The 26,584-nt window shown below is 44.8% G+C and overlaps 1 protein-coding gene across 3 annotated transcripts in view; it reads right to left on the bottom strand.

Annotated features, from left to right (window-relative positions):
* The window catches only part of LOC146207210 (aquaporin AQPAe.a-like), a 189,521-nt gene that overhangs the window by 49,684 nt on the left and 113,253 nt on the right, over positions 1-26,584 (bottom strand). For all 3 annotated transcript variants that reach the window (XM_084609095.1, XM_084608984.1, XM_084609042.1), the window contains one exon: positions 13,769-13,886. In XM_084609095.1, coding sequence (XP_084465221.1) covers positions 13,769-13,886 — 118 coding nt within the window. The remainder of the gene's footprint in view (positions 1-13,768; positions 13,887-26,584) is intronic.

The following is a 26,584-nucleotide window of genomic DNA, read 5'->3' on the forward strand; positions in this document are numbered from 1 at the left end:
TCGTGTTATGCGGCACTGAAACGAACCTCTTCTTTTATCTCGAGTAACACCGCACTTTTTTTTTTATCTACTCTCTGAAGAGGCCACATGGCTATGTCGTTTTTCTACTGCGCACGTAGGTATTAGTGAATCCAGTCAAGTAACCACATTTTGTTTGGGGCCAACGTTCGGAATGTTCGTCTACAGACATTGAGGTTAGTGTGAGATTGAGATTCCTGTCAAGAGTCCGAGACGGTGCACATGGACTCTAATCCCTCCTCTATGGCACGCCTATAGTAAGCAGCACGGCCTTAACATGTCAAAATGCATTAATTTACATATTTCATGTTTAGCGTGTAAAATAAAACTTCCGTTATATGTCAGTTGAGCTTACCGCGAGTGCCGAGTTGCTGCTCGAAGAAGAAGAAAGGGGCATAATAGAAAGGAACTGTAGCCAGGGTCATGCGCCAAGCTTTGATAAGCAGGTGCCGACGCATCAAGGCGCGACATCATTTTCACGCTGCCTGCCTGGCATATTGATTCGCATTTCCCACGTATTCGGAATCACCGCTGCCCAGACACCAACGCGCATTTTCCTTGCCTCCAATCTTTCACGTCGTTCACGACGTGGCAAGCTTCGGCGCACCGATCTGCCCTGGCTCGTCCCCGGGTCAGACCGTTACAAATGCCGAGAAGTAAACCCCGGAATATTGACTCATGCAAGCTCGGAAAAGTTTAGCAAAGAGAAAGAAAAAAAACATATGATCCTCCACTACCGAGCAGGGTCTCGTCTTCAGTTGTCAAGCTGCGGAGAGAAAATAAGATATCCATATTTACAGGCCTACGGTAGAAACGGACATGGTTAAAAAACTGCCGCAGAAAACTCTGCTTTATCTTTTCTTTCTGCCTTTCTTTCTGGTCCCTTTTTCTCTACAAGTGGCGCAGGCAAGGAAGGCAAACCGTATCAGGTGGTTGCAAAAATGGAGATGAATGAGATCCACTCTCTCAGTTCACCCGGGAGGTTCCACTTTTTTTTCTTGCTATTTTAAAACTCGATGCGGACATCCGGAAGGCTCACATGGAACTCACACGAGGCGGTGAGAACGCGTGGCAGATTAATAGTGCCCGACACTTCGTGGTCGTCGAGAACGCCACCGCTTTACTCGATGCTTGTCCTTCTGGCCATTTTTTCTTCATTTAATTTTTTATTCCGAGTTATTTAGGCTGCTCACCCTTTTGAGCTGGCCTCTCGTGTTGGAACTACTTTCATTGGGCCGAAAATGTTGAAACAGGTCACACTGCCGCGTGAAATAATTTCGGTGGTAAAGATATTTCGAAGGCAAATAGGATGGAACGTTGCAAGATTATTCGTCGTTATTTGTCGCATGTTGGTCTCTCTCTCTCTCTCTCTCTCTCTCTCTCTCTATATATATATATATATATATATATATATATATATATATATATATATATATATATATAGAGAGAGAGAGAGAGAGAGAGAGAGAGAGAGAGAGCAAATTGGCATTGCCAAAGGGCATAACGTTGAACTCGTATAAGCCGTCCGGTGTTATAAAGGCATGGCCTTTATAACACCTACGGAGCTTCTCCCAAACGCACACCCCTGTAAAAGCCGAGCACCAGGCCGGGGGACGCTTGTACCCATTTTTACCGGTGGGTGTCCGGCGGTGGGTTTCGAACTGACCACCTCCCGCAGCCGAGAGGCGCGCTCTAACCACTAGGCCACGGCTTCATCATATATATATATATATATATATATATATATATATATATATATATATGATGACCGCTCGAAAACTGCCTTTATAACACCGGACGGCTTATACGAGTTCAACGTTATGCCCTTTGGCAATGCCAATTTGCTCTCTCTCTCTCTCTCTCTCTCTCTCTCTCTATATATATATATATATATATGATGACCGCTCGAAAACTGCCTTTATAACACCGGACGGCTTATAAGAGTTCAACGTTATGCCCTTTGGCCTTTGCAATGCCAATTTGCAATGAACTGCAAATAATGATTGATGACCTAGACAGGAAAAGTAGTAAGGTAGGCTTGAAAATCAATATGCAGAAGACTAAGGTAATGTTCAACAACCTCGGGAAGGAACAGCAGTTTACATTAGGTAGCGAAATACTGGAAGTAGTAGGTGAATATGTCTACTTAGGACAGGTAGTAACCACAGATCCGGACCACGAAAAGGAAATAACAAGAAGAATACGATTGGGATGGAGCGCATTTGGCAAGCACTCACAGATTATGACTAGCAGCTTACCGGTATCGCTCAAGAGGAAAGTATACAACAGTTGCATCTTGCCTGTACTCACCTATGGGGCTGAAACGTGGAGGCTAACCAAGAAAGTTCTACTTATGTTGAGGACAACCCAGAGATCTATGGAACGAAAAATGGTAGGGGTAACATTAAGAGATAGAAAGCGTGCAGAGTGGGTCAGAGAAATAACTCAAGTTACCGACATTCTAGCAGAAATTAAGAAGAAGAAATGGACATGGGCAGGACATGTAGTGCGAAGAGAGGATAACCGATGGTCGCTGAGGGTAACAAACTGGATTCCAAGGGAAGGAAAGCGTAGCAGGGGGCGGCAGAAAGTTAGGTGGGCGGATGAGATTAAGAAGTTCGCAGGGGTCAAGTGGATGCAGCTAGCACAGAACCGGGTTAAGTGGAGAAATATGGGAGACGCCTTCGCCCTGCAGTGGGTATAATCAGGCTGCTGCTGCTGCTGCTGCTGCTGCTGCTGCTGCTGATGATGATGATGATGATGATGATGATGATGAGCTACTTTCGAGCGCCTGATGGACACTGTTCTTCGTGGACTTTATAGGTACCCATAGCGTCGAGGATGGTCAATGCAATTAGGAACTGATCGCTTTTGATGTAAATTGACCAAAATCAAATTTTGAGGGTTGGTAAACCGTGTGTGACCCAAACCAAAACTTGGAGGTCACCATCGTGTTCGCCGTAATCGAATTATGTTGTCCGTTCATTTTGGTCCGAAATCGCCTCAGGTCAATCTGCTGGGGTGAAGGGACCAAATGTGAGGGTAGGCCCGCTCAAATTTGGAGGTCACCATCTTGTTCACCATAGTCATATTAAATTGGACTGCTTTTGCCCAAGTCAGTCGAGATCAAATTTCGGCGGTGGGTGGGCAAAATATAAGGCAGCCCTGGAGGTCACCATCGTGGTCGCCGTAGGCGAATTTTCTTGGACAGGTTTTGGACCAAATCGACCGAAGCAAAATTTCAGCTATACCGGAATGCGCTTAAATTAACCGCGTATGTAGCCACGTATTTGTGACCTCCTCAAACAGCCTACCCAATTAGAGCAATGGTACACAAAAATAATACCGGACAAGATTCTTGGTCTGTGGCGGTGAGCCTGTGACTTCTTTCGCAATAAGAAAGAACATTAAAAATGTGGTTACACAGTGGTTTCTTCGAAGTTCATTAGCCTGATATTATTAGCTATGTACGGATAGCCTGGCTCGTTCGCATCGCTGTGCACCAATGAGCAGCTAATCCGTGAAATCATTTGCGAGATATTCCGAAGTAAATAAACAGAAAAGGAAGAAATATATAGCCACCGCAATACAGCACGCCGAGAACAAATGTTCGATTAACCTGCATTAATCGCCACAGTCAAAACAATTGCGTAACAAAAACAACGAAATCGCTCTACAACATCAGCTCACCAAGAAGTTTATTCATTATTAGAATTACACAGGCAATTCGAGTCCGCTAGGATCTAATTAGCGACTTGTGTCCATTACTCACTCGATCACTTCAGATCATGATTCTTCAACCTCTGAGCACGAATTAATTTGATTTCATAGGAACTTTCTACGTCGGACTCGGCAAGACTCAGATCATAATCTGAATGCGAGTCAGGATTCACCCACGACTCAGATCGTGATCTAAATGTGAGTCCGGACTCACGACTCAGATCATGATCTGAATATGAGTCCGGACTCACTCAAACTCAGATTATAATTTGAGCGTGAGTCCGGACTCACGGCTCAGATCACGATCTGAGTGTGAGTCCGGACTCACTCACGACTCAGATCATAATCTGGGTGTGAGTCCGGACTCACTCACGACTCAGATCATGATCTGAGTGTGAGTCCGGGCTCACTCACGACTCTGATCATGATCTGAGTAGGAGTCCGGACTCACTCACGACTCAGATCATGATCTGAATGTGGGTCCGGACTCACTCACGACTCAGATCATGATCTGAATGTGAGTCCAGACTCACTCACGACTCAGATCACGATCTGAGTGTGAGCCCGAGTGAGTCGACTCATGAGTGAGCCCGCCGACCTATGGTAGCCATCTTCTGGATCGTTCCTGCTTTGTCAGTGTCAATAGAAAGACCTCCTTCGTGTACCCTGCAACTAGTAGAGTGCCTCAAGGTTCTGTATTAGGCCCGCTTCTCCCAGTTCTTATCGATGACGTTTTCGTTTCTCTTTTATTCTGATATAAAAATATTCAAGGTCATACATTTTTTTCAAGATTGCTTGTCGTTGCAGTCGGATATACCTGCTTTCTCTAATTGGTGTGCGAAGAATGCACTTACCCTCAATTCTTCCAAAACTAGGGTTGTCTCATTTACCTGAAAACGCACAGCTTTCTCTACCATTATTTTGTGAATTCTGTGGTGTTGGACAGAGTTAATAAAATTAATGACCTTGGTGTACTTTTTGACCGCACCCTCAGTTTCTCCTCTCATACTAAACAGATTGCTCAGCGGGCTATGCGCACACTCGGATTCATATGCAGGCTTTCGAGAGAGTTCCGTACTTTCTTAGAGCTGTACCTGTCCATATGCTTGCTGCTTTTGGAGTACGCTTCGGTTGTTTGGAATGGCACTTGCAAATCCGACTGTGACAAGGTCGACAGAGTACAGCAAAAAAGTTTACGGTTATTTCGATATCGCTTCCTCCTTTCGCTCCACCGCGAGTACCGGTACCCCCTGCAAGTTCCTTTTCTTAACTGCCATCGTGTCAGGGTAGATATAATTTTCCTATACAAACTCCTTCATGGCCACATTATGCGCCCTAAGCTCATAGAGTACATTCTACTGCGCATTCCGCGAAAGAGCATGAGGGAATTCAGACCGTTTCAAGTTTCTCCGATCATGCATTCCCATTCCCCTCAGGACAGAATGCAGAGGTTGTTTAACTCTTTTTGTCTTCACCTTGACATCTTCCTAAACTCTCTCTATTCATTTATATTAGATGTTCGTAGCGTTGTATTCTAAACAGTACACTAACACTTTCTAGCCAAATATTGTATTTACTGCCCTTTTGCTTTTTCTCTTCTTCAATGCTGTTTCTATCTTGAACTGCTTTTTACCCGTTTCTTATTTATGTTTTAACTTATTTGAACCTTACTGTCCCGCGTTGAGTTGCATTTATTTATTGTATTCCTCTGTATTTCTAGCCTGTATTTATGCACCACACACTTGTTGCGCCTGGAATGGTTGATTATTTTATGTATATTGCCACGTGCCTAGCGCCGCGCGGCTGCCGTGCTTGGTGCCGACGACGACGATGCGGTAGTTGGCTCGAGAGGCGCGCTGGTGCTGGACTCTGTTATCGGAACTAGAGGCCGACCTTATTCTCGGGTCCTCGTCTACGTGTACCTTCACGGCTCCCTGTGGCTTGAGTCGTGAAAACATATTGCTATAGTCAATGATTGCTCTATGTTATTTTACACAATTGTGTCTACAACACATACTACTCACTGATTTCATTCTCTCCGTGACGCTCGCTGTCTCATTTTTTCAATATTTTTGTCTCAATTTCATTTGATGTATTATTTGTTTATTCTTTTGTGTTCAATCTGTGTGTGTAAAACTTGCGTGTGCATTTTTTTTCTTATTTGTGCAGCACAAATACCATATGGTCGTCCTTGCGCATTTTAAGTAAAGATTAATTGAAAGTTGATTGATTATTATTATGATAATTGTATATCCCATAATGTCGCCGAATTTGCATCTTTTGTTTGAGCCCCGTTATCGTAGTTCGTTTTTCTCTGACCAGCCAGCGCCGTCACCTAACATGTTAATCTTGATGTCGGCGAAGAGCTGGACCGACCTACGTCACGTCCTCTTTTTGCCCACTGCGTTTTCATCTCCCTCTTTCACAAATAAATCTTCCCAACGACACCGGAATGGCTGCACAGTGCTTCGGTACAACGCCTGGCACGCACTGTGAAGCTAGTCGTTGCTATTTCTGCCGGATAGGAGAACCGACAGAAAAAAAAAAGTAGAACACTTTGTAGCTGTTTTTCACTCTATGATGGTTTCGTACCAGAGCCCCAGGAGACATCGATACTACATACAGCCGCGAAAGGGCGTTGCGCACGTTGCGGTGAATGAGTACAGCGTGATGCGAATAACTTTCATGACTTCAGGCCATTCCTCTGCAGGAGTAAAAATTTTGACTGATTCAAAATTACCTGCATTTCTCCGTGACTCGCAAAGCGTTATGTCAGCTGAATCGCTTAGCTTCAACCAAAACATTTCGTATGCAAATTATGGTCGAATTAAAAAAAAAAGAGATCAGGTCTCATTTATCAAACGAAGGAAAACAAGATGCAATCAGATGAGAGCAGCGTTCTATTATTTTCCTTTCTCTTTTTCTGCTGCCTCCCTCACCCTTTCACCTGCGCAAATTTCCCCTTGACGCTTCATTTTTAATGTTCATCTCCTCTGAGACCTAAATTTCCCCAATGTTAGAACATTCATGCTAAGGCGAAGACGGAAGACACATCGTGTAATGCCGGATGGCAAATTGACAAAACAATAAAATTTGAGAGGTGCTGGACTAAGCAAAAAAAAGAAAAGCGAAAGACACCAGGAATAAGTCAGAAGAGAAACAAATAATAAAAACGTGAGAGCATCGTGTCAAGGTATGGGGAGAAGGGGAGATAGAAGCACCAGACGCGAGCTATCGAATTTGGGAGTCGCCGTGCAACGGAGGTTATCTATACCCGAAGGGGAGCCGCTTGCCAGGGCTGCGTTTTGAGCACGATCAAACGAGCAAGGAGCAACGGGGAACGACGGCAAACTGTGCACGTGATGCGTCTCAGAGGATAGAAGCAACAAGCATATCGAGCGAAGCAAGCTAAAAATAGAAAAGGCTGCGCACACTGGGCGCTGTTCGCAAGCATTCTACGTGGCAACACAGAGTACAGAAACGGGATTAGCGTAGGCGGCGCGAGTGGGGCTGTAATCAGGGGCATTTGCACGAGGAGCACGCTCGACACCGCGATATAACGCCGCTATCAGTGATCGCGACGAGGTGTGAGATTGCATGTGCCCGTTGCTTTTATCTTAGAGCTCCTTTGCCATAGGAAGGACTTTCGTTTTGGCAATATACGCGGGGAATCGCGAATAAAAGCGATACCCAAATATAGAAGTGCTAGGAGTTGGGGTGTGGGGAGATTAGTCGTTCTCAAATCACCAAGTACCCAACTATATTCAATCAAAGAGTAAAAAAAAACGGACTTTGCCTGCTTGAAAATCTGCGTGACTGGTGATAATCACAAGGACGATGCTTGCGTATTGCATTCAGTGGACCAAGCAAATATGCATTTGCTTCGCCAGCGTATAGTCCACTCGGCGCCGCTGTGAGTTTGTCTGGGCTAGCTTGAACATTGTGACACGGACGTAGTAGTGACAAACAGGACAGGTGCAATTCAGTCGCTCTGCACATTGTTTTGTGCGGAGTGACATTATGTTACTGCCATTGAACGTGACGAAGTGATGGAAGTTACTTACCGATATTATAATTTCGGTTATAAACGCGAAACTGCGCTAGTGCCAACTGCCGTGAGCTCGCGCGTTCCTGTATACACTCTGCAGCCGTGCATGTTGTGATGGAGTCTGAGAGCTTTAGAATATTGGAGAACAACATATATAGCGCGGACTAGGCCGACTCACTGCCAGGCAGGCATGCCCAGTAACCGGATGGCGCCGCCAACCTGCCACTGCGATCGCGCAGGAACACCCGGCTTGCCCAGAATACGCCCATACCATCACTCTTCCGATCAGCTAAAACTCTGTACTGATGAATCGGATGAAGAGCGCTACACAGTCGAGAAAAATACATTCGTTGCGTCGGAAGTGCCCTCTATCGGCGACGAACAAGGGCGCAGCGCACGGACAGGAGATTCTCAGGGTCAACCATGCCCGACAAAAGGGCCGTGCTTTCGCCACACACTGCGGTGGTGCCCACTTATTGGGCAGGTCACGTCTTGGCTTCTTCGGGTCTCCCGATGCCTTTTCCTCCCCTACGTTCTTTCTCCTCAACTCCCACGGCGCCGGCTGAGCTCCCGCACCGGACGTGCGCGCCACTGTCCACGTGCCTCGTGCGCCGATAGTGGAGGTGGCGAGGCCCTGACAAATAAACGACGCTTGTCTCCGGAGAACGGCTGCCAGGATTCCTCCCTTTCGTCCCATCTTCGCGTTGTTCCCGCCTGTGCTGAGTAAGGGGAGCGTTCGGATCGACATAGCCGAGTACAAATGTACCTGATGAGGTTGACGGATGAATTCAGCACCGATAAAAGAAAGAAAGAAAGAAAGAAAGAAAGAAAGAAAGAAAGAAAGAAAGAAAGAAAGAAAGAAAGAAAGAAAGAAAGAAAGAAAGAAAGAAAGAAAGAAAGAAAGAAAGAAAGAAAGAAAGAAAGAAAGAAAGAAAGAAAGAAAGCAAGCAAGCACAGGAGGAACTAGGACATGTTTTCTGCGGACACGTGTTTATTGAGTCGGAAAGGAAGTTCATTGCAAGGACATGCAGCTGTATCTGGCAGCGGTGCATATTCTTATAGCAGCAGCAGCACTAGCAAATTGCACAGGGCCTGATGATCAGGTACGACGCGGTAGAATTACATGCCACAGATATTGCAAATGGAGACGCTGCTACCACCAATTCATTTTGTGAAAAATGCGTGCACTTCAGATGCAGTTTATCTTGACGAACAAATGCAAGAAAGTTGAAAGCCTTCGAATTATTGGGGATGTCCATGAAATGATTCGTTAACCAGTTTAGGGCAGGAAAGCTTTGCAGCGAACTAGTAAGCGAGCGAGCGAGTGAGTGAGTGAGTGAGTGAGTGAGCGAGCGAGTGAGTGAGCGAGCGAGTGAGTGAGTGAGTGAGTGAGTGAGTGAGTGAGCGAGCGAGCGAGCGAGCGAGCGAGCGAGCGAGTGAGTGAGTGAGTGAGTGAGTGAGTGAGTGAGTGAGTGAGTGAGTGAGTGAGTGAGTGCGAGGTGATGGAATCAAAAACTGATGATTCCAACCAATATCAAAAATATTGCTGGATCAACCGGACGTTCATTGGGCCGTGAGGAGATGAATAAACAAAAAAGAGGCAAGGAAATATCGAGAGGGTGGGAGAATTAAGACGAAGAAAAAACAATCTTGAAACTTTGAAACTCTCACAAAAATGCCTGATACGGTGCCGAATCCTTCGCTTGTGTAAGTAATGATTTCCTATTGAAAGGAAGCAGGGCAAACACCTTTTGTCTGATTCAACAGGCTATCGATTCGCTTTGGCTTTGAGTTTGTAATTGCGAAACATTGTATTCAAGCTTTGTTCTTGTCGAAACAGGGAGCTGGGAATTCTGTAAAAGAAACATTCTTATGGTGATCTGACTCAAGTAAGAAGTTTGCAGTGATGCCCTTAGTAAGTAAAATAAGATTTGAATTTGGCCCAGCACTCTACACAGCGCTTACAAGTGCACATCGAATCACACAACACACCGCCGTCGACGTGATCAAGTGACCAAAGCAAACCACAAAGAAATGCTTGCCGCATTGATGTCATATCGCGGAACATATGTCAACGAATGACAAACGGCACTACTCTTTGCAAGAGTTTCAGTTATGCTAGGTTTGAGCGTTTTGAAGTATGTACGCAAACATAGGTGATGATGATGATAGTGAACCCCAAACAGCTTCCGGTATAAATAGCGCAGAGTTTGGAAAGAGGCCAACGCAGGTGCAGACGACGTGTGCCACGCAATGACTGAAAAAGCACTCATGCAACGACACATATCTGATAAGGCATTGATCCCGCGCGGTGCTTGACAGGTGGTGCAGATGATGCGTCAGTTTTCAATGTTCTCAGTTTCAGTAAAAAAAAAAAAAAAAAAAAAAAAAACGCGCACCCAAAATTTTTAAAGCAGAAGTGATTTGGGGATCAATCGCAATGTTAACTTAACTCCAAACATTGTGCGTGAACGTCAACTTCATCGGTACCTATTTTTCATCATCAGTCATCTAGACCTAGAAAGAAGACGAAGTGTTGACAGAACGCTGCTAGTTCTTAACTGCTGTTCCGGCTTGTCTCGCAAGAGAAAAGTGAACCTGCCGGTGCTTCGTCTTATCTCACATAACAAAAAAGCAGAATAACAAAATTAGAGGGGACACTTAAGCTCCGCCGTAAAAAGGTGTGACGCGATAGTGTCACACACACGTATGTTCTTTTGGGTTTTCACTTCCATTATTTTTTATTCTCTCTTATAGCCTGCCGGGCGTACAGCGCCGTTAAGGTCGGACCCCGCTTCTTGGAACTTGATGTGTCCCAGTGCGCGTTCAGCGAACGGGCTGTTTGCGTTCGTTGCAACGCCTGGGGACACAAGTTCCGCTCTTAAGGGATGGTCGAAATTTTCAGAGTCCTCCTCCTTGGGACGTTAACTCGACCGACCATTTTTCGCACACGGATATTTTTGTTTTAGTTTTTGTATATTTTTAGTTTGTTTTTTATTTTAAATTTTTATATTGCCGCACCAATAGTTGGCATCATTGGCTTTCCATTCTGAGCAGTTCGACTTCTTTGAACGCATTTTCATCAGTTATTTCAATTAACTGATCAATTACACCCTGTTGAAGTTTCTTAATTAGCACCATTAAGCACTGACTTTTCATCACGAGCATTTTGAGATCTTCGAACCCCATTTTTACAGTTTTATTTTTAATTAAAAAATTGACCAAATAAGAATGATTTCATTACCTCGTCATCGCCTATCATGTACCGAACAATGATCAATCAGTACAGCCACAAACCACCTACACTACACCACTACTACACCACCACCACTACCACTACCACTGCCACTACCACTACCACTACCACTACCACTACCACTACCACTACGACTACGACTACTACGACAAAGACGACGACGGCTTTTCGAACGAACAAGCTGTATAAGCTATCGCTAAAAACCTTTGTCAAAACCGTGGTATATTACTGCTTCGTCTGCAATAGCTGGGAGTTCTGCGCACTCAGTACTAAAAAGATTTCTTTGACGCTGTGTGTGGAAAACTTGCTTCGATCGAGTGCTGTGGCGTCGAGAGGGAGAGGCGGAGGCCTATTTAAGCAAGAAATGTAGAGGCTTAGGATGATTCTCTGACCAGATACCTTGCACTGGGGTGAGAGAGATCAAGGAAGCAACGCCCAAACTGTGTGCAAACGTTTACAAGCCTGCAGCGCCCGATGAACGTCTTCGGGCAATAACACGCTGCCAAAGTGCGCCAAGAAGCCATCATTGTCTGCCTTTCGTTCGCTTGCTTATGCTCGGTGAGCATGAACAGCTTGTTAGATGTTCGATATGTTCGTTTCATCTACATAATAATCATCGACTCCGTTGTTGTAATCATTATTATCAGGCGAGAAATCTGACAAAAACAGGGAGGTCTAAGTACTCGCGTTCATTGCGATACTGGCGCACTATCGGTGCGCTGCGGTTCTCGCCTTACACATTTCTGCAGGACAAAAAGTAATGCAAACCCGAAGCCTAACTTACAGGTTACACAATTTAGTAAAATATTAGATAAGCCCAGACAATAGACGTGTTATTCCTAGATTTTGTTAAGGCTTTTGATAAAGTACCCCACAATAAGCTGCTTTTAGAACTGAAGTTAATAGGCGTCCAACTGGCCTTAGCGAACTAGATCCGTTCATACCTGGAACATTTGAACACGGCTTGCGAGAAAGTTTTTACAGCTTAGTTGGTGCATTACTGAAATTGATATACAGCGCAGACAGACAAACACAGGAATGAATGAAGTGACACGCTCTGTCCTGTCACTTCGATTCTTCCTGTGTTTGTTTGCGCTGTAAACCAATTTCAAATTCGAACGCAGTTTGTGGAGATTGATAGCTCTTGCCCTTGACCCCTCCCAGTCTCTTCCGATGTAACCCAGGACAGTGTCCTGGAAGAGTTTCTCTCTCTCTCTCTCTCTCTCTCTCTCTCTCTCTCTCTCTCTCTCTCTCTCTCTCTCTCTCTCTCTCTCTCTCTCTCTCTCTCTCTCTCTCTCTCTCTCTCTCTCTTTTTGATGGACATAAATGATCTCATTGACACTATTTACCTAACTGTTAAGAGTGGACTGTTCGCTGACGACTCTATGCTGTACAAACCCGTCTCTTCGTCTGCTGACAATACTGCATTTAAAAATGTTCTAGCATGGTGTGACAAATGGAAAAATGAAAATAAACGCAGATAAAACACTTCTACTACGTGAAACACAAAAGAAAAAAAAATTCCTGTTCACTTATCCATGAGTGACCATCCTGTAAAGGAAGCTTCAAAATACAAGTACCTCCGCGTTATGCACTCGCTTATTCACAGGAAATTAGGAATTTCACCTAGTAATTATCTCAAACGCCTGGAAACACGTAAAACTCGACATTATCATAACTTCTCTATTTCTCAATACTTTGCTCGCAGAAACACATTCAAGTTTTGTTACTTGCCCCGAACCATTTCTGACCGGAACATCGTACCAGAGAATTTTCAAAGTGGAAACTTTGAAAAGGCATTGTTGGAATACTTAAAATGGCATTTGAATCTTATTTCGCCGTTATTGTTTGCATTTACCTGCGTTCTTTTTCTGCAAATATTGAATATTTCTGTTATGGCTCGCTCTTGGCATGTCAAACATCCATTCAGTTCTCAAACAATGAATTCTTGCGGTATATGCATTATTTAGTTTGTCATCTGCTTGGACCGAACAACTTAGGATAGTATCGCAAGAATAAAAATAAAATAAATGTCTGCATCATCGCAGAACCAGTCAAGACAGCACCTACGAGAGTGTTATGCTTTAAAAATGTTTTTGATACCAAAGTACTCATCCAACCGTCCTACCCCGAGCAACAAAACTGTCTTGTGTCTCAGCCAAGTTGCGCAGTGACAGTGTTTTCCTGGTAAAAATACAGTGGAGTGCAATGGATTCGAAGGGAGTAAGGTACGTCGTAGATATCGTTCCAGCCGGTAATCAGGACTGTTAAACTGTAACACGTTTTCACGCTGTGCAATGCACGTCTCCATCAATTGCATCTGTATGCAAAAGCTTTTCGCGCGTCCTACTTGGTTTAACTGCTTTAAAACCACACCATATTTTTTTCATCCAGACTTCCGTCGCGAATATATCCGCGGCCAAGACAAGGACTGACTGCGCAAAAAACGAATAGCCTCTACAAGAGGCAGCACTTAAGTGTCGCATCGCGCACCAGCCGTTCCCATGTCGTGTAACGAGTGCAAAGGAACCGTGATAGTCGCGGCCTGTGTACGCTCTATATTCTACAACACACTGCCAATATTATTTTTTTGCTTCCTCATTTTCCGTAAATTTCAGCTGTCGTTCGGTGATTTCAGGTTAAGTTGTCTCTGACTGCACGATAGCGATGAACTGCGGATTTCTCTGCGCTCACATTGTGAATAAGCGCCAGACCTAAGTACAGACCTTTGTCGGCGTCCTCGAGCGTCTTTCTGAACGCCCTTGCCTGCTTCTTGGTGTCAAAGATGTACTCGTAGATCAGGCCGGCCAGCAGACCTCCGGACAGGGGTCCGAACCAGTACACCTGCGAAAAGCAAAGATGGGACCTTCAGTGCGAAACAGAGCGCGCAGATAGTATAACCGCGGTGATTCAGAGCGGTTCCGGCAGCCGCGGCTACCACTTCTGCTAAATCGCTTTCTTCGCTTGTTGCAGACATGTGATAGAAAACCGTGGACCACCGTTTCCCGGTCATCGGAACCTATGCGCATGTGCATCGCATACCATCGTAACGACAAGTGTTTTTGTGCTGCGGCGGTCCAGCGACTGGAGGCGTCATCTTCGCCCATATTAAAGAAAGGAATGCCGATCAAGGGACATTCAGAGGAGTTCCGGCAGCCGCGGCTACCACTTCTGCTAAATCGCTTTCTTCGCTTGTTGCAGACATGTGATAGAAAATCGTGGACCACCGTTTCCCTGTCATCGGAAGCTATGCGCATGTGCATCGCAAACCATCGTAACGACAAGTGTTTTTGTGCTGCGGCGGTCCAGCGACTGGAGGCGTCATCTTCGCCCATATTAAAGAAAGAAATGCCGATCAAGGGACATTCAGAGGAGTTCCGGCAGCCGCGGCTACCACTTCTGCTAAATCGCTTTCTTCGCTTGTTGCAGACATGTGATAGAAAATCGTGGACCACCGTTTCCCTGTCATCGGAAGCTATGCGCATGTGCATCGCAAACCATCGTAACGACAAGTGTTTTTGTGCTGCGGCGGTCCAGCGACTGGAGGCGTCATCTTCGCCCATATTAAAGAAAGGAATGCCGATCAAGGGACATTCAGAGGAGTTCCGGCAGCCGCGGCTACCACTTCTGCTAAATCGCTTTCTTCGCTTGTTGCAGACATGTGATAGAAAATCGTGGACCACCGTTTCCCGGTCATCGGAAGCTATGCGCATGTGCATCGCATACCATCGTAACGACAAGTGTTTTTGTGCTGCGGCGGTCCAGCGACTGGAGGCGTCATCTTCGCCCATATTAAAGAAAGGAATGCCGATCAAGGGACATTCAGAGGAGTTCCGGCAGCCGCGGCTACCACTTCTGCTAAATCGCTTTCTTCGCTTGTTGCAGACATGTGATAGAAAATCGTGGACCACCGTTTCCCTGTCATCGGAAGCTATGCGCATGTGCATCGCATACCATCGTAACGACAAGTGTTTTTGTGCTGCGGCGGTCCAGCGACTGGAGCCGTCATCTTCGCCCATATAAAAGAAAGGAATGCCGATCAAGGGACATTCAGAGGAGTTCCGGCAGCCGCGGCTACCACTTCTGCTAAATCGCTTTCTTCGCTTGTTGCAGACATGTGATAGAAAATCGTGGACCACCGTTTCCCGGTCATCGGAAGCTATGCGCATGTGCATCGCATACCATCGTAACGACAAGTGTTTTTGTGCTGCGGCGGTCCAGCGACTGGAGGCGTCATCTTCGCCAATATAAAAGAAAGGAATGCCGATCAAGGGACATTCAGAGGAGTTCCGGCAGCCGCGGCTACCACTTCTGATAAAGCGCTTTCTTCGCTTGTTGCAGACATGTGATGGAAAATCGTGGACCACCGTTTCCCGGTCATCGGAAGCTATGCGCATGTGCATTGCATACCATCGTAACGACAAGTGTTTTTGTGCTGCGGCGGTCCAGCGACTGGAGGCGTCATCTTCGCCAATATTAAAGAAAGGAATGCCGATCAAGGGACATTCAGAGGAGTTCCGGCAGCCGCGGCTACCACTTCTGATAAAGCGCTTTCTTCGCTTGTTGCAGACATGTGATAGAAAATCGTGGACCACCGTTTCCCGGTCATCGGAAGCTATGCGCATGTGCATCGCAAACCATCGTAACGACAAGTGTTTTTGTGCTGCGGCGGTCCAGCGACTGGAGGCGTCATCTTCGCCCATATATAAAAGAAAGGAATGCCGATCAAGGGACATTCAGAGGAGTTCCGGCAGCCGCGGCTACCACTTCTGATAAAGCGCTTTCTTCGCTTGTTGCAGACATGTGATAGAAAATCGTGGACCACCGTTTCCCGGTCATCGGAAGCTATGCGCATGTGCATCGCATACCATCGTAACGACAAGTGTTTTTGTGCTGCGGCGGTCCAGCGACTGGAGGCGTCATCTTCGCCCATATTAAAGAAAGGAATGCCGATCAAGGGACATTCAGAGGAGTTCCGGCAGCCGCGGCTACCACTTCTGCTAAATCGCTTTCTTCGCTTGTTGCAGACATGTGATAGAAAATCGTGGACCACCGTTTCCCTGTCATCGGAAGCTATGCGCATGTGCATCGCATACCATCGTAACGACAAGTGTTTTTGTGCTGCGGCGGTCCAGCGACTGGAGCCGTCATCTTCGCCCATATAAAAGAAAGGAATGCCGATCAAGGGACATTCAGAGGAGTTCCGGCAGCCGCGGCTACCACTTCTGCTAAATCGCTTTCTTCGCTTGTTGCAGACATGTGATAGAAAATCGTGGACCACCGTTTCCCGGTCATCGGAAGCTATGCGCATGTGCATCGCATACCATCGTAACGACAAGTGTTTTTGTGCTGCGGCGGTCCAGCGACTGGAGGCGTCATCTTCGCCAATATAAAAGAAAGGAATGCCGATCAAGGGACATTCAGAGGAGTTCCGGCAGCCGCGGCTACCACTTCTGATAAAGCGCTTTCTTCGCTTGTTGCAGACATGTGATAGAAAATCGTGGACCACCGTTTCCCGGTCATCGGAAGCTATGCGCATGTGCATCGCAAACCATCGTAACGACAAGTGTTTTTGTGCTGCGGCGGTCCAGCGACTGGAGGCGTCATCTTCGCCCATATATAAAAGAAAGGAATGCCGATCAAGGGACATTCAGAGGAGTTCCGGCAGCCGCGGCTACCACTTCTGATAAAGCGCTTTCTTCGCTTGTTGCAGGTGGGCGCAAAAATCGTTTTTCTGTTATGTCTTTGTGGCTGCCGGACTGCTCTGAAATTCCAAGTGCTATGGTACATGTTTGAACTAGCACCCAGCTACAATGAAAGACCAAAGCGATCATTTGACTGATTTTGTACATACACTCACTGAAAAAACATAAAATACCATAACAAAGATGGTAAAGTTTTAACTAATATATGACTTAAGTTTGTGCAAGTCACGACTGAACTGAAGGGTGATGTAAAAAACTGCAATCATCAAACACAGCCATACAGGCGGAGCTCACTTCGGTCAGAACAGGAATGGATTTCATTAATGAAAACTTCGAATTCAAAATTGAAGTTCAGACTCTCCGTAAAGAACTTGACGATGCGAAGCAACTGGGCCTTGAGTACTAGAACGAAAACTGGATTCTAAGTAAGCAATTGGCTGAAATCAATAAAGAACTAATTGAGCTGAAAGAATACAGTAGAAAAAACAACCTCGAACTGAAAAGCATACCTATTTATGATGGTGAGGGCCTTACTAAGGTTGTGGAAACAATGGCTTCGTACTTGTCTACAGAAATATCCAGCCATGCCACTGAGGTTGTACATCGGGTAGCTACAAAGGTGAAAGGACCACCGAATGTGATTGTGCGGTTTGCCTCAAGGGCCAACCGAGGCAGATTCCTTGCTGGGGCAAAAAGAAGACGCGAGTGAACACAATAATGCATGAGTTTGAAGGAACGAATCCTATTTGCGTCAACGAACACTTGTGTCCGGAAAACAAGCAACTTTTGGAAAAAGCAATCTAAACAAAACGCGATGTCGGCTGGAAGTTTGCCTGGGTGTCTGAGGGGAAAATATTTATGAGGAAAGTCGAAAAATCGAAGGTGGTCCATGTGACCTGAGAAGCAGATCTCGAAAGAACAACCAGATTATATAGAACGCAGCTACAAAGCGAGAATAGTTGCCTCGACTTCAGTTGATAATCACTTCCAGGACAGACATTTTTATGTTGCATACTAATGTTCACAACCTAAACAAAAATCTCAACCCTCTGCTTTCGTTTATCGCTGAACAGGGGGAATCTTTTGAAATCATAGCTGTCTCTGAAACGTGGCTGAAAGAGCATGGAAATATCAAAATTCCTGGTTACACGACATCGCAGCCACGGAACTCGCAGTTTCGTGGGGGTAGTGTGGCGATGTTTGTTATAGATAGCCTGCACTACACTGTCTTTTTTTTCTTCAACAGTTTCTTCTTGTACTCCGGAATTTGAAGCATTATTTCTAAAACTTGATTGTGGTTTGGTAGTGGGTGCAGCTTACCGATCTCCAAGCTCAAGTCTTGTCATGCTTTTTGATAAACTGGAAATAATCTTGTCATATTTAGTCAGGATATACACAATTAAGTTATGATCGTTGGAGACGTTAACATTGACACACGCTCTAATGGCATCATGGATTATACATATCTACTTCAGTTCTATAACTTGCGCAATTTGATTCATTCGCCGACACGTATAACCACTTCTTCGGCCACATCTATCGATCATGCGCTGACAAATATTAACACAGGTACACATTCAGGTGTTTATCAAACCTCAATTTCGGATCAATTGCCGATTTTCGTTAAGATAGACACACCCCCTGCAATAAAAGCCAAGAAATCGACGCCTGACACAAAATAAATTATGAATCATTCCGCAAAAAAATGTTAATCAATATTGACCTAATCTATTATGAAGATGTTAATATAGAGTTTTCTAACTTGATTAGCAGCCTCATTGATCTGATAAAAGACAGTAGCAGAGCCTCAAGATGTTATCAGCCAATTTGTCCGTGGATGACGTAAGAAATTATTTTAAGGAGGAAGGACTGTTGGTATCACAAATGGCTACATCACCTTCACCACTTTAAATGCGCACGTAGTGTATTTAATAAGATCCCGCAAAAAAGAATATTTTGTTTGCCGAATTGCAAGCGCCACTGTTGGTCAAAAACAAATTGTGGCAAATTGTAAACGAGATCATAAGTAATTTTAAACAACGTTTCATACTTCCTTCTAATGCTACTGAACAGCCTGTTCAGGACTACAGTGCATTTTCCACCAATGTTGGTCCTGATCTAGCGTAAAAATTTCCTGATGTAAGTATAAACAGTTATCTTCCGCAGCCAATTCTAAATTATTTCCTTCTGCTCAGAGTTTTTCCTATTGTTATGGGTTTAGCAACAAGCAAGGTAGCAGGATTTGATAGAACTCGGGTGAAGCTAATTAGAAAAAATATTCATGTTCTAGGACCCATGATGGAAAAATACAGCGCAGAGAAGGACGAGGACAAAATGAAGACACATAGGACACACGAGCGCTGACACACGAGAGTCTTCATTTTGTCCTCGTCCTTCTCTGCGCTGTATTTTTCCATCATGAATAACCAACACGGCCAGATTGCTACGGTATTGAACTAGGACCCATATTGTGTGGTCTGTATAATCGTTCTATACTCAGCAGCACATACCCATCATCTCTAAAGATAGCACGTGTTACCTCTGTATTCAAGAATGGCGACTCTTCTGCCCTTTCCAGTTACAGATTTATATCCGCACTTAGCGTTATTTATAATGCATTCGAAAAATTATTTCAATACTTATTCATCAGTTTCTTGGGAAATATGACATCTGTCCACAGCAGCACGGATTTCGCCCGAAGTACTCTATTTGCTCCGCAGGCATTATCCTCACCCAGGAAATTAACAGTGCTCTACACAATAACAAACTCGCAGCAGTCATCTATCTGGACATAAAGAAAGCTTTTGACACGGTTAACCATGACATTATGCTACAGAAGTTAAAGATATATGAATTTCGCGATATGGTGCTTTACTTTTTTGCTAGTTACCTCACACACCGACAACATGGTCCACTACTTTTTTCGCTGTACGCGAATGATCTGCCTAACGTATTAACTTCATCGAAATCTCTTATGTATGCTGATGATATTGCTATTGTAGTTACTGCTCATTCACTGAATTTGAAACCGCAGCAAACACAGAAGTGGAAAAAATATCTGACTGGTTTCTCCCAAACAAATTAACAAATGCTAAGAAAACCAAGTACTTACAGTTCCACTCAAGAAACAAACCATTGGATTAAACCGATATTACATTACATATGAACCAAGCCCAGCTTTAATTAACAGAGACTTTTACGTACCTTGGAGTCGCCTTAGATAAACATTTGCACTACACGTTGACTCGAATTGCCCTAAGATTGCATCCGGTTGCTATGCTCTTCTTCAGACACGCGAATGCTTTGACACAAATATTTTGCGTATGCTGTACTTTACATTTGCGCATCTTTTGTATTGCATTGAATCATCGGGCTGGACGTAAAAATACTTACCTGAAGCCTATTATAAAGTTACAAAAGCGAGCACTTCATTTTCTGGTTACTCCGTCCGCAGCAAGGCACTTTTGTCTAAACTGCGCATACTACCTTTTGATTTTCTCCGTGAATCAAGAGCCGCTAAATGTTTCCATAAAATATTAAGAAACAACCTTCCGTTTGATATATTGATATTTAGTATCCCGCCACTTGCAACACGGAACCGCATATATGATAATTTTAACTTGCCACTGAAAAGAAACGTATTCGGGGAGCGTAAATTCTATTAAGAATTTACAGGTGTCAAAATATGGAACAACCTACCACATCACCTAAAGACTTCCAACAACTTTTCCTCAGCAATAAAAAAACTACCTTAAAATGAATGACACACCTTGAATTTATACTTCCACCTGTTAATGCAGCTCTTAGACATCAACCTGAATTATACGCATGTAGCCATATACTAACACCTTCATTTATATATACATTTCTACAGTTCCACTTACTGCAGGAAAGCTTTGTTCTCGTATATTGTATCCATATTCTGTTCTCGTCTCTATATGCTGTTCTCGTGTATTGTACCCAAATGCATATTTGAAAAGACTGTTGAAAAGACTGGCTATTCTGTGCTAGCTATTTCTCATTCATTAAGAGCTGTGCAAGTTTTATGCGTTTTGTGTGGTTTTAAACTTTTAGTTTATATAATCTGTGATATGTGTATGTTTATTTTTTCAGTGCTCTTACAAGCATTGAGAGTGATACACAACTTTCTGTAAATTGATTTTGACGTCCTTGTTTTGGTATACTGTTGCCTGCATACTTGTATACTTTTTTTATACCCGCTACTAGCCATTGGCTATGAGCCAAAACAGTGTCTGCGTATAGTTTTACAGCAACAAAGAACATTAAAAAGAATGAGTGAATGAATGAATGAAAAAAAAAAAAAAAAAAACCGCTGCGCCAAGATTTCAATGCGTGTTCTAATAACGCAGATGGTCGAAATAATTCTGAGAACTTCGCTACGGCGTGTGCAATAGACCGCAGTGCAGTTTTGAAACCAAAATGACAAGTATATAAATAAATAAGCTGATGAATGCAAGCTTTGTAACAAGCAAGCACGGATCACACTAGCAAACGAGAGCGCAGGAATGCTCATTTAGGCAAACAAAGGGCAGAAACAACTTAATAAAATAAATGAAGTTGAGAATTAAGTGAACTGTATTCGTGCAGGAAGCGAGCAGGACGGCGTACAAAGGGACATTGTTTTAACCGAAGTGTCCACTCTCAAAACGCGTCGTGCCGAGTTCACTGGGGACAAAAGCCGACTGGCGACAGGAAATGGGGAATACGCGAGGGGAGAAACAAAAAGGGAGACAGGATATGGGAAAAGGGCGGAAGCGGAGCGGAAACAAAGGGGCTCCGACGAGGCCGCTGCTGTCAGTCTCGTCCCTCCGGTGACTGTGGGAGGGCACTCGGCGCCGTCGCAACGCGGCACATTCACTCGCCGTGGACGGTGCATTTGCAAGCAACCACTTGCGCACGGTGGAAACTTGCATGGGCTTCTCTGGCGATAGTCCGAGATAACGCTCTCAACACTCAAAACACCTGACACAAAGCTTCTGTTGTGTTACTACGAATGAAAGTGCATCATTTAAAATATATTTTCGGTGCACTGCAGAGGCAGCTTGGACAGGGCGTACGACAACTGTCTCATGTGGTGCTCTTCATGCGCCACAAACCCTATATATATATATATATATATATATATATATATATATATATATATATATATATATATATATATATATATATATATATATATATATATATATATATATATATATATATATATATATATATAGTAGAACCCCTTTATAGTAAAGTCACTGGGACCAGCAAAATTTTTAACTATATCAGTTGTTGGTGAGGACATGGTCCTGAAAATGCTGTCTGGTAATTAAATGCCTACTTACTGAACATGTCTTCTTGCTTAATGAAAAAAAAAAAAAAACAACCCTGGAATACCTTCCATCTCTCTCTTATCATCTCTTCGTGCAATTTTTCTCAAGCTATACAAATGTTTTACATCTTTTGGAGTATTTCTTAAGCATGAGGACACCGTTGCTACAAATACAACCAAGTTTGATTTCATGTGAAAACCAAAGCCTTACATGAACACGATGTTACCTTCTGCCGTTTGTGTCTTTTAAAAGGCAATAAATGGTAAATGCGCATGGCAGTCAAGTGCTGCGCCGCACACGCTCCACTTCCACTTCTTGCCTCCGCTGCCTCGTGCTTCGTGCTGTACAGTGCTATGAGTGCTCTCCCATTTCTTCCCCTTTCTTATCTCTTGCTGCACCTTACTCTCTCTTACTTTCTGAATGGACCTCGCCGCCTGCTTTCCATGTTTGTAGACAGCTTTACTTTTTTTTTTTCTCCCTACGCGCTGCGTGCTTTCCCTCACGGCGCCAAGGCCTCCGTAAAGTAGGCTTCTTCTGAACGCTGTTAAGCCTAGTGGTAAAGCCACTCAAAAAGACACACTATGTTACTTTTGTTTTCAAAAAAAAAAAAAAAAAAAAACACCTTTTCCTCGCGGTTCTAGGTAGTGTGCAGGCGGCGATGTCATATCGTGGGAGTCTTCGCCGCGGCCAGGCGCACTTTACTATAACCGAATTTTACCGAAATGCCTTTACTATAAAGGGGGAGGGGGGGGGGGGGGTTGGATTGTACAGTTTACTATATCCGGGTTTACTATAGCGGGGTTCTACTGTATATATATAGCTCTATGCACCTCCTCACTTCAACTGCCGTATTAGGAGAAATAAGCGAGAATCATGCTACTCAGACGAATCATGCCTCCACGCCCCATCTCTCTCTCTCTCTCTCTCTCTCTCACACACACACACACACACACACACACACACACACACACACACACACACACACACACACACACACACACACACACACACACACACACACACACACACACACACACACACACACACACACACACCACACACACACACACACACACACACACACACACACACACACACACACACACACACACACACACACACACACACACACACACACACACACACACACACACACACACACACACACACACACACAGCACGCACACCGAGTCGATGACTCGCTTTGGACATCCGTCTTCACGACTCTTGATTTCTGAGGTATAAAGACAAGCGCGCAGTGTAAACTGCTGAGTTTAGTCCCTTGTATACATACAACAAACAGCACGGCGATGCAAGCTCTTGTAATTTGTCGAGGTGCCAGAGATGCGCGGAAGTCTCCCATGAATGAACGTTTGAGTGCACGAATATGTAACCGTTCTAAGCCACAATTGGTGGACAGATGTGGGATGATTGCTGTGACCTTGAAGGCACCATACTTCACGAGAACTAAAAATACAATTTTGTCACTTCTCTTTTGGACAGTAGTGCTACGCCTGAACAGCGCGCAGAGTATTGCGTGTCCCTCATTTTACTGCATTCTTTTTTTTTTTTTTGCGCACATCGCCTGTACGAAGGCAACCAATGCCGACGTTGGAGACAAATCGATGCCGACTCATACCCTCCGTTCAGACATTAGCAGCGCATTGAAGGTGGCAACTGCAGGGACCTTCCCGAGGTGCATTCTCTTGAAGCGTACTCGGATGAGGCCTCGCGCTTGGTAAGGTGCACAGATGTCGCACCGTTTAAATTGCACTTTAGACGCAGCAAAAGAGCACGTGTGCTTCACAGAAAAAAATGCAATGCAAAAAAAAAAAAGACATTTTCAAGCCCACGGGCCGCTCGTAGCAGCAGTAGCGATTCTCGACCCGGGTTCCCGTTTAGGGAGAGCTTTTCCCCTAAACTGAAGCTACGCACCCGGCGCTCGGGGCGTGTCGTTCCAGAGCTCGCTCTGCCGCCTATTTAAGGCCCAATTAAGCGGAGATGGAAAGGGAGGGGGAGGCTCGCTTATTAAGCGAGACATTAGCACCGCCAAGTGGCACACGCGGAACAGACCTTCTTGAGCTAAACCGTCAAACTGTGCCCTCAGTTTTATACCCTTCGTAGAAAAGTGGTGACGAGAAAGCGGGGACACGGAAGCGGCGGCCGTGGAGCGCGACACAAAATTTTCAAACTTGTAACTTGGACACGCTAGCTGCTCCGCTCCCTCCCCTAACCACCCGAACGCTACCCATTTTAAACTTACTTCTTCCCCTTTCTCTCTCCCGAAAACCTCTAAATCCTCGGTCCCCGCCGACCCCGCTTGCCATCGCACTTCCAACCCACGCAACTTTCCACCTCGGCGCAGCCGCGGCTCGCGAAGTGTGTGATTCGACGGTAATTACTGCAGAACGGGCGCGTGAAAGTGGCCTGGTTGGTAGGTAGTTTTACGCGGTTCCAAGGTCTGGTATGCCTGACGCAAGGTTCTAAGCGCAAACTGTAGCCGGAAAATCACGAGTTTGAACTCTTAGCGCACTTTGCTGGTTCTCGTAACCCGGCACTCGACTAAACTATCTTTCACTAGCACCGTGAAGGAAGTCGATTAAATAAGCTCGAAACAAAACAACCAGGAAACAAATGCTCACGCGTACGGTACAGAAGCCACAAGTTGTCTGCAAAGTTTTTCTATCACAGAAAAACTTTTGTAATAGTTAAATAGGTTCTTCGTGGACGTTTACGCGCGCCAGAAGAATATACTCACACTTTGTGAGGTGCGCCTCAGTCCACAACGGGCTCTTTAACGTCCATTGAACAAACGTTTAGTGCATAACTTTTTTTTTTTCACCTACTCCGAACTGCGGCGGAGGTGTGGAAACCGCGAGACCTCACGCTTACCATACATAAATCATAACCGCTGAGCCACCTCATTGTACAAGGTTGGAAAGTATAGACGCTTAGTATAGTATAGTATAGTATAGTATAGTATAGTATAGTATAGTATAGTATAGTATAGTATAGTATAGTATAGTATAGTATAGTATAGTATAGTACAGTACAGTACAGTACAGTACAGTACAGTATAGTACAGTATAGTATAGTATAGTATAGTATAGTATAGTATAGTATAGCATAGCATAGCATAGCATAGCATAGCATAGCATAGTATAGTATAGTATAGTATAGTATAGTATAGTATAGTATAGTATAGTATAGTATAGTATAGTATAGTATAGTATAGTATAGTATAGTATAGCATAGTATAGTATAGTATAGTATAGTATAGTATAGTATAGTATAGTATAGTATAGTATAGTATAGTATAGTATAGTATAGTATAGTATAGTATAGTATAGTATAGTATAGGCTGCGCCTTCGTGTTCCCCCTAACAAAGGGCGGCGCGAAACAACACTGATGTGCCGTATGTGGCTCGGTGTTGCATTCACCAAAAAATACGCTTATGTGATGAGAATGGCGGATAGCCCTAACTGTGAAAGATGCGGCTGCGAAGAGACCACACAGCATCTCCTTTGCGAGTGCGCTGCTTTTTCAAGCGAAAGATATGCGCTGCGTTCGGCTCTGGACCATCTTGACAGCCGTCCTTTCACAGAGGAGAATATCCTCGGCCCATGGCCACAGAAGGCGTCTAACGGCAAAGCCTTCAAAGCACTTATGTGTTTTATGAGAGACACAAACTTGATTGAGAAACTGTGACTGTGCTCCTCGCCGCTTTACCTTTCCTATCATTCTCTTCTATCTTTCTCCTTTAAACTCCTCATTCCCCTTCCCCAGTGCAGGGTAGCAAACCGGAAGCTTTCCTGGTTAACCTCTCTGCCTTCTCTCTCTCTTTTCCCTCTCTCTCTCTCTCTCTCTCTCTCTCTATAGACGCTTAGCGTAATACATTCCCTTGCTGCCGTCTGCCGCCATTTGCAGCCGCCAGTGCAAACTTGCAGATGGTCCCGAGAGGCTGTCGTACCCCTAAGTGGCTTGCGCAACGCCCGTCGGGGTTCATCTCCGCATGATTTGTTGGCGGTAGGTGGTATACGGTAACGGTTCACAGTACATTTCCTAGGTTTAGCTTCCGAAAATCTGGCATCCGCAATGTGAGCGAAAAATTGCATGTATGCCTTTGGGAGATGGTTGTTGGCACGTGATGTGGCCAACAACTGATTGGTCGGCGGTTTGCGCCACATCACGAGACATGGCCGAGAGGACAGGAGCTGCCAACTCGGGCAGCTCCTTTGAGATGGGAGTCGAACACTCCGGGACCCCTGCATCCAGATTCAGACGCCCTGCTCCCACAGTCCTCGCAGGCCACGCAGTCATATTCTTGCGGTCAAAGCGGGGCTCTATACCTATGCCGGGTAGTATTTTCACACTGTGGTAGCGTAAGACTGCATGGTGATGAGTATGTGTGATATAGAACAGGCACATATTAAGAGTTTGATGATTAAGCGATTAGCAAAATGCATGTGCTCGAACTAAGATCTGAACCTTAAGCTC

The sequence above is a fragment of the Amblyomma maculatum genome, chromosome 1, assembly GCF_055883805.1.
Source record: "Amblyomma maculatum isolate TAMU_Amacu chromosome 1, ASM5588380v1, whole genome shotgun sequence".
In the NCBI taxonomy this organism is placed as follows: domain Eukaryota; kingdom Metazoa; phylum Arthropoda; class Arachnida; order Ixodida; family Ixodidae; genus Amblyomma; species Amblyomma maculatum.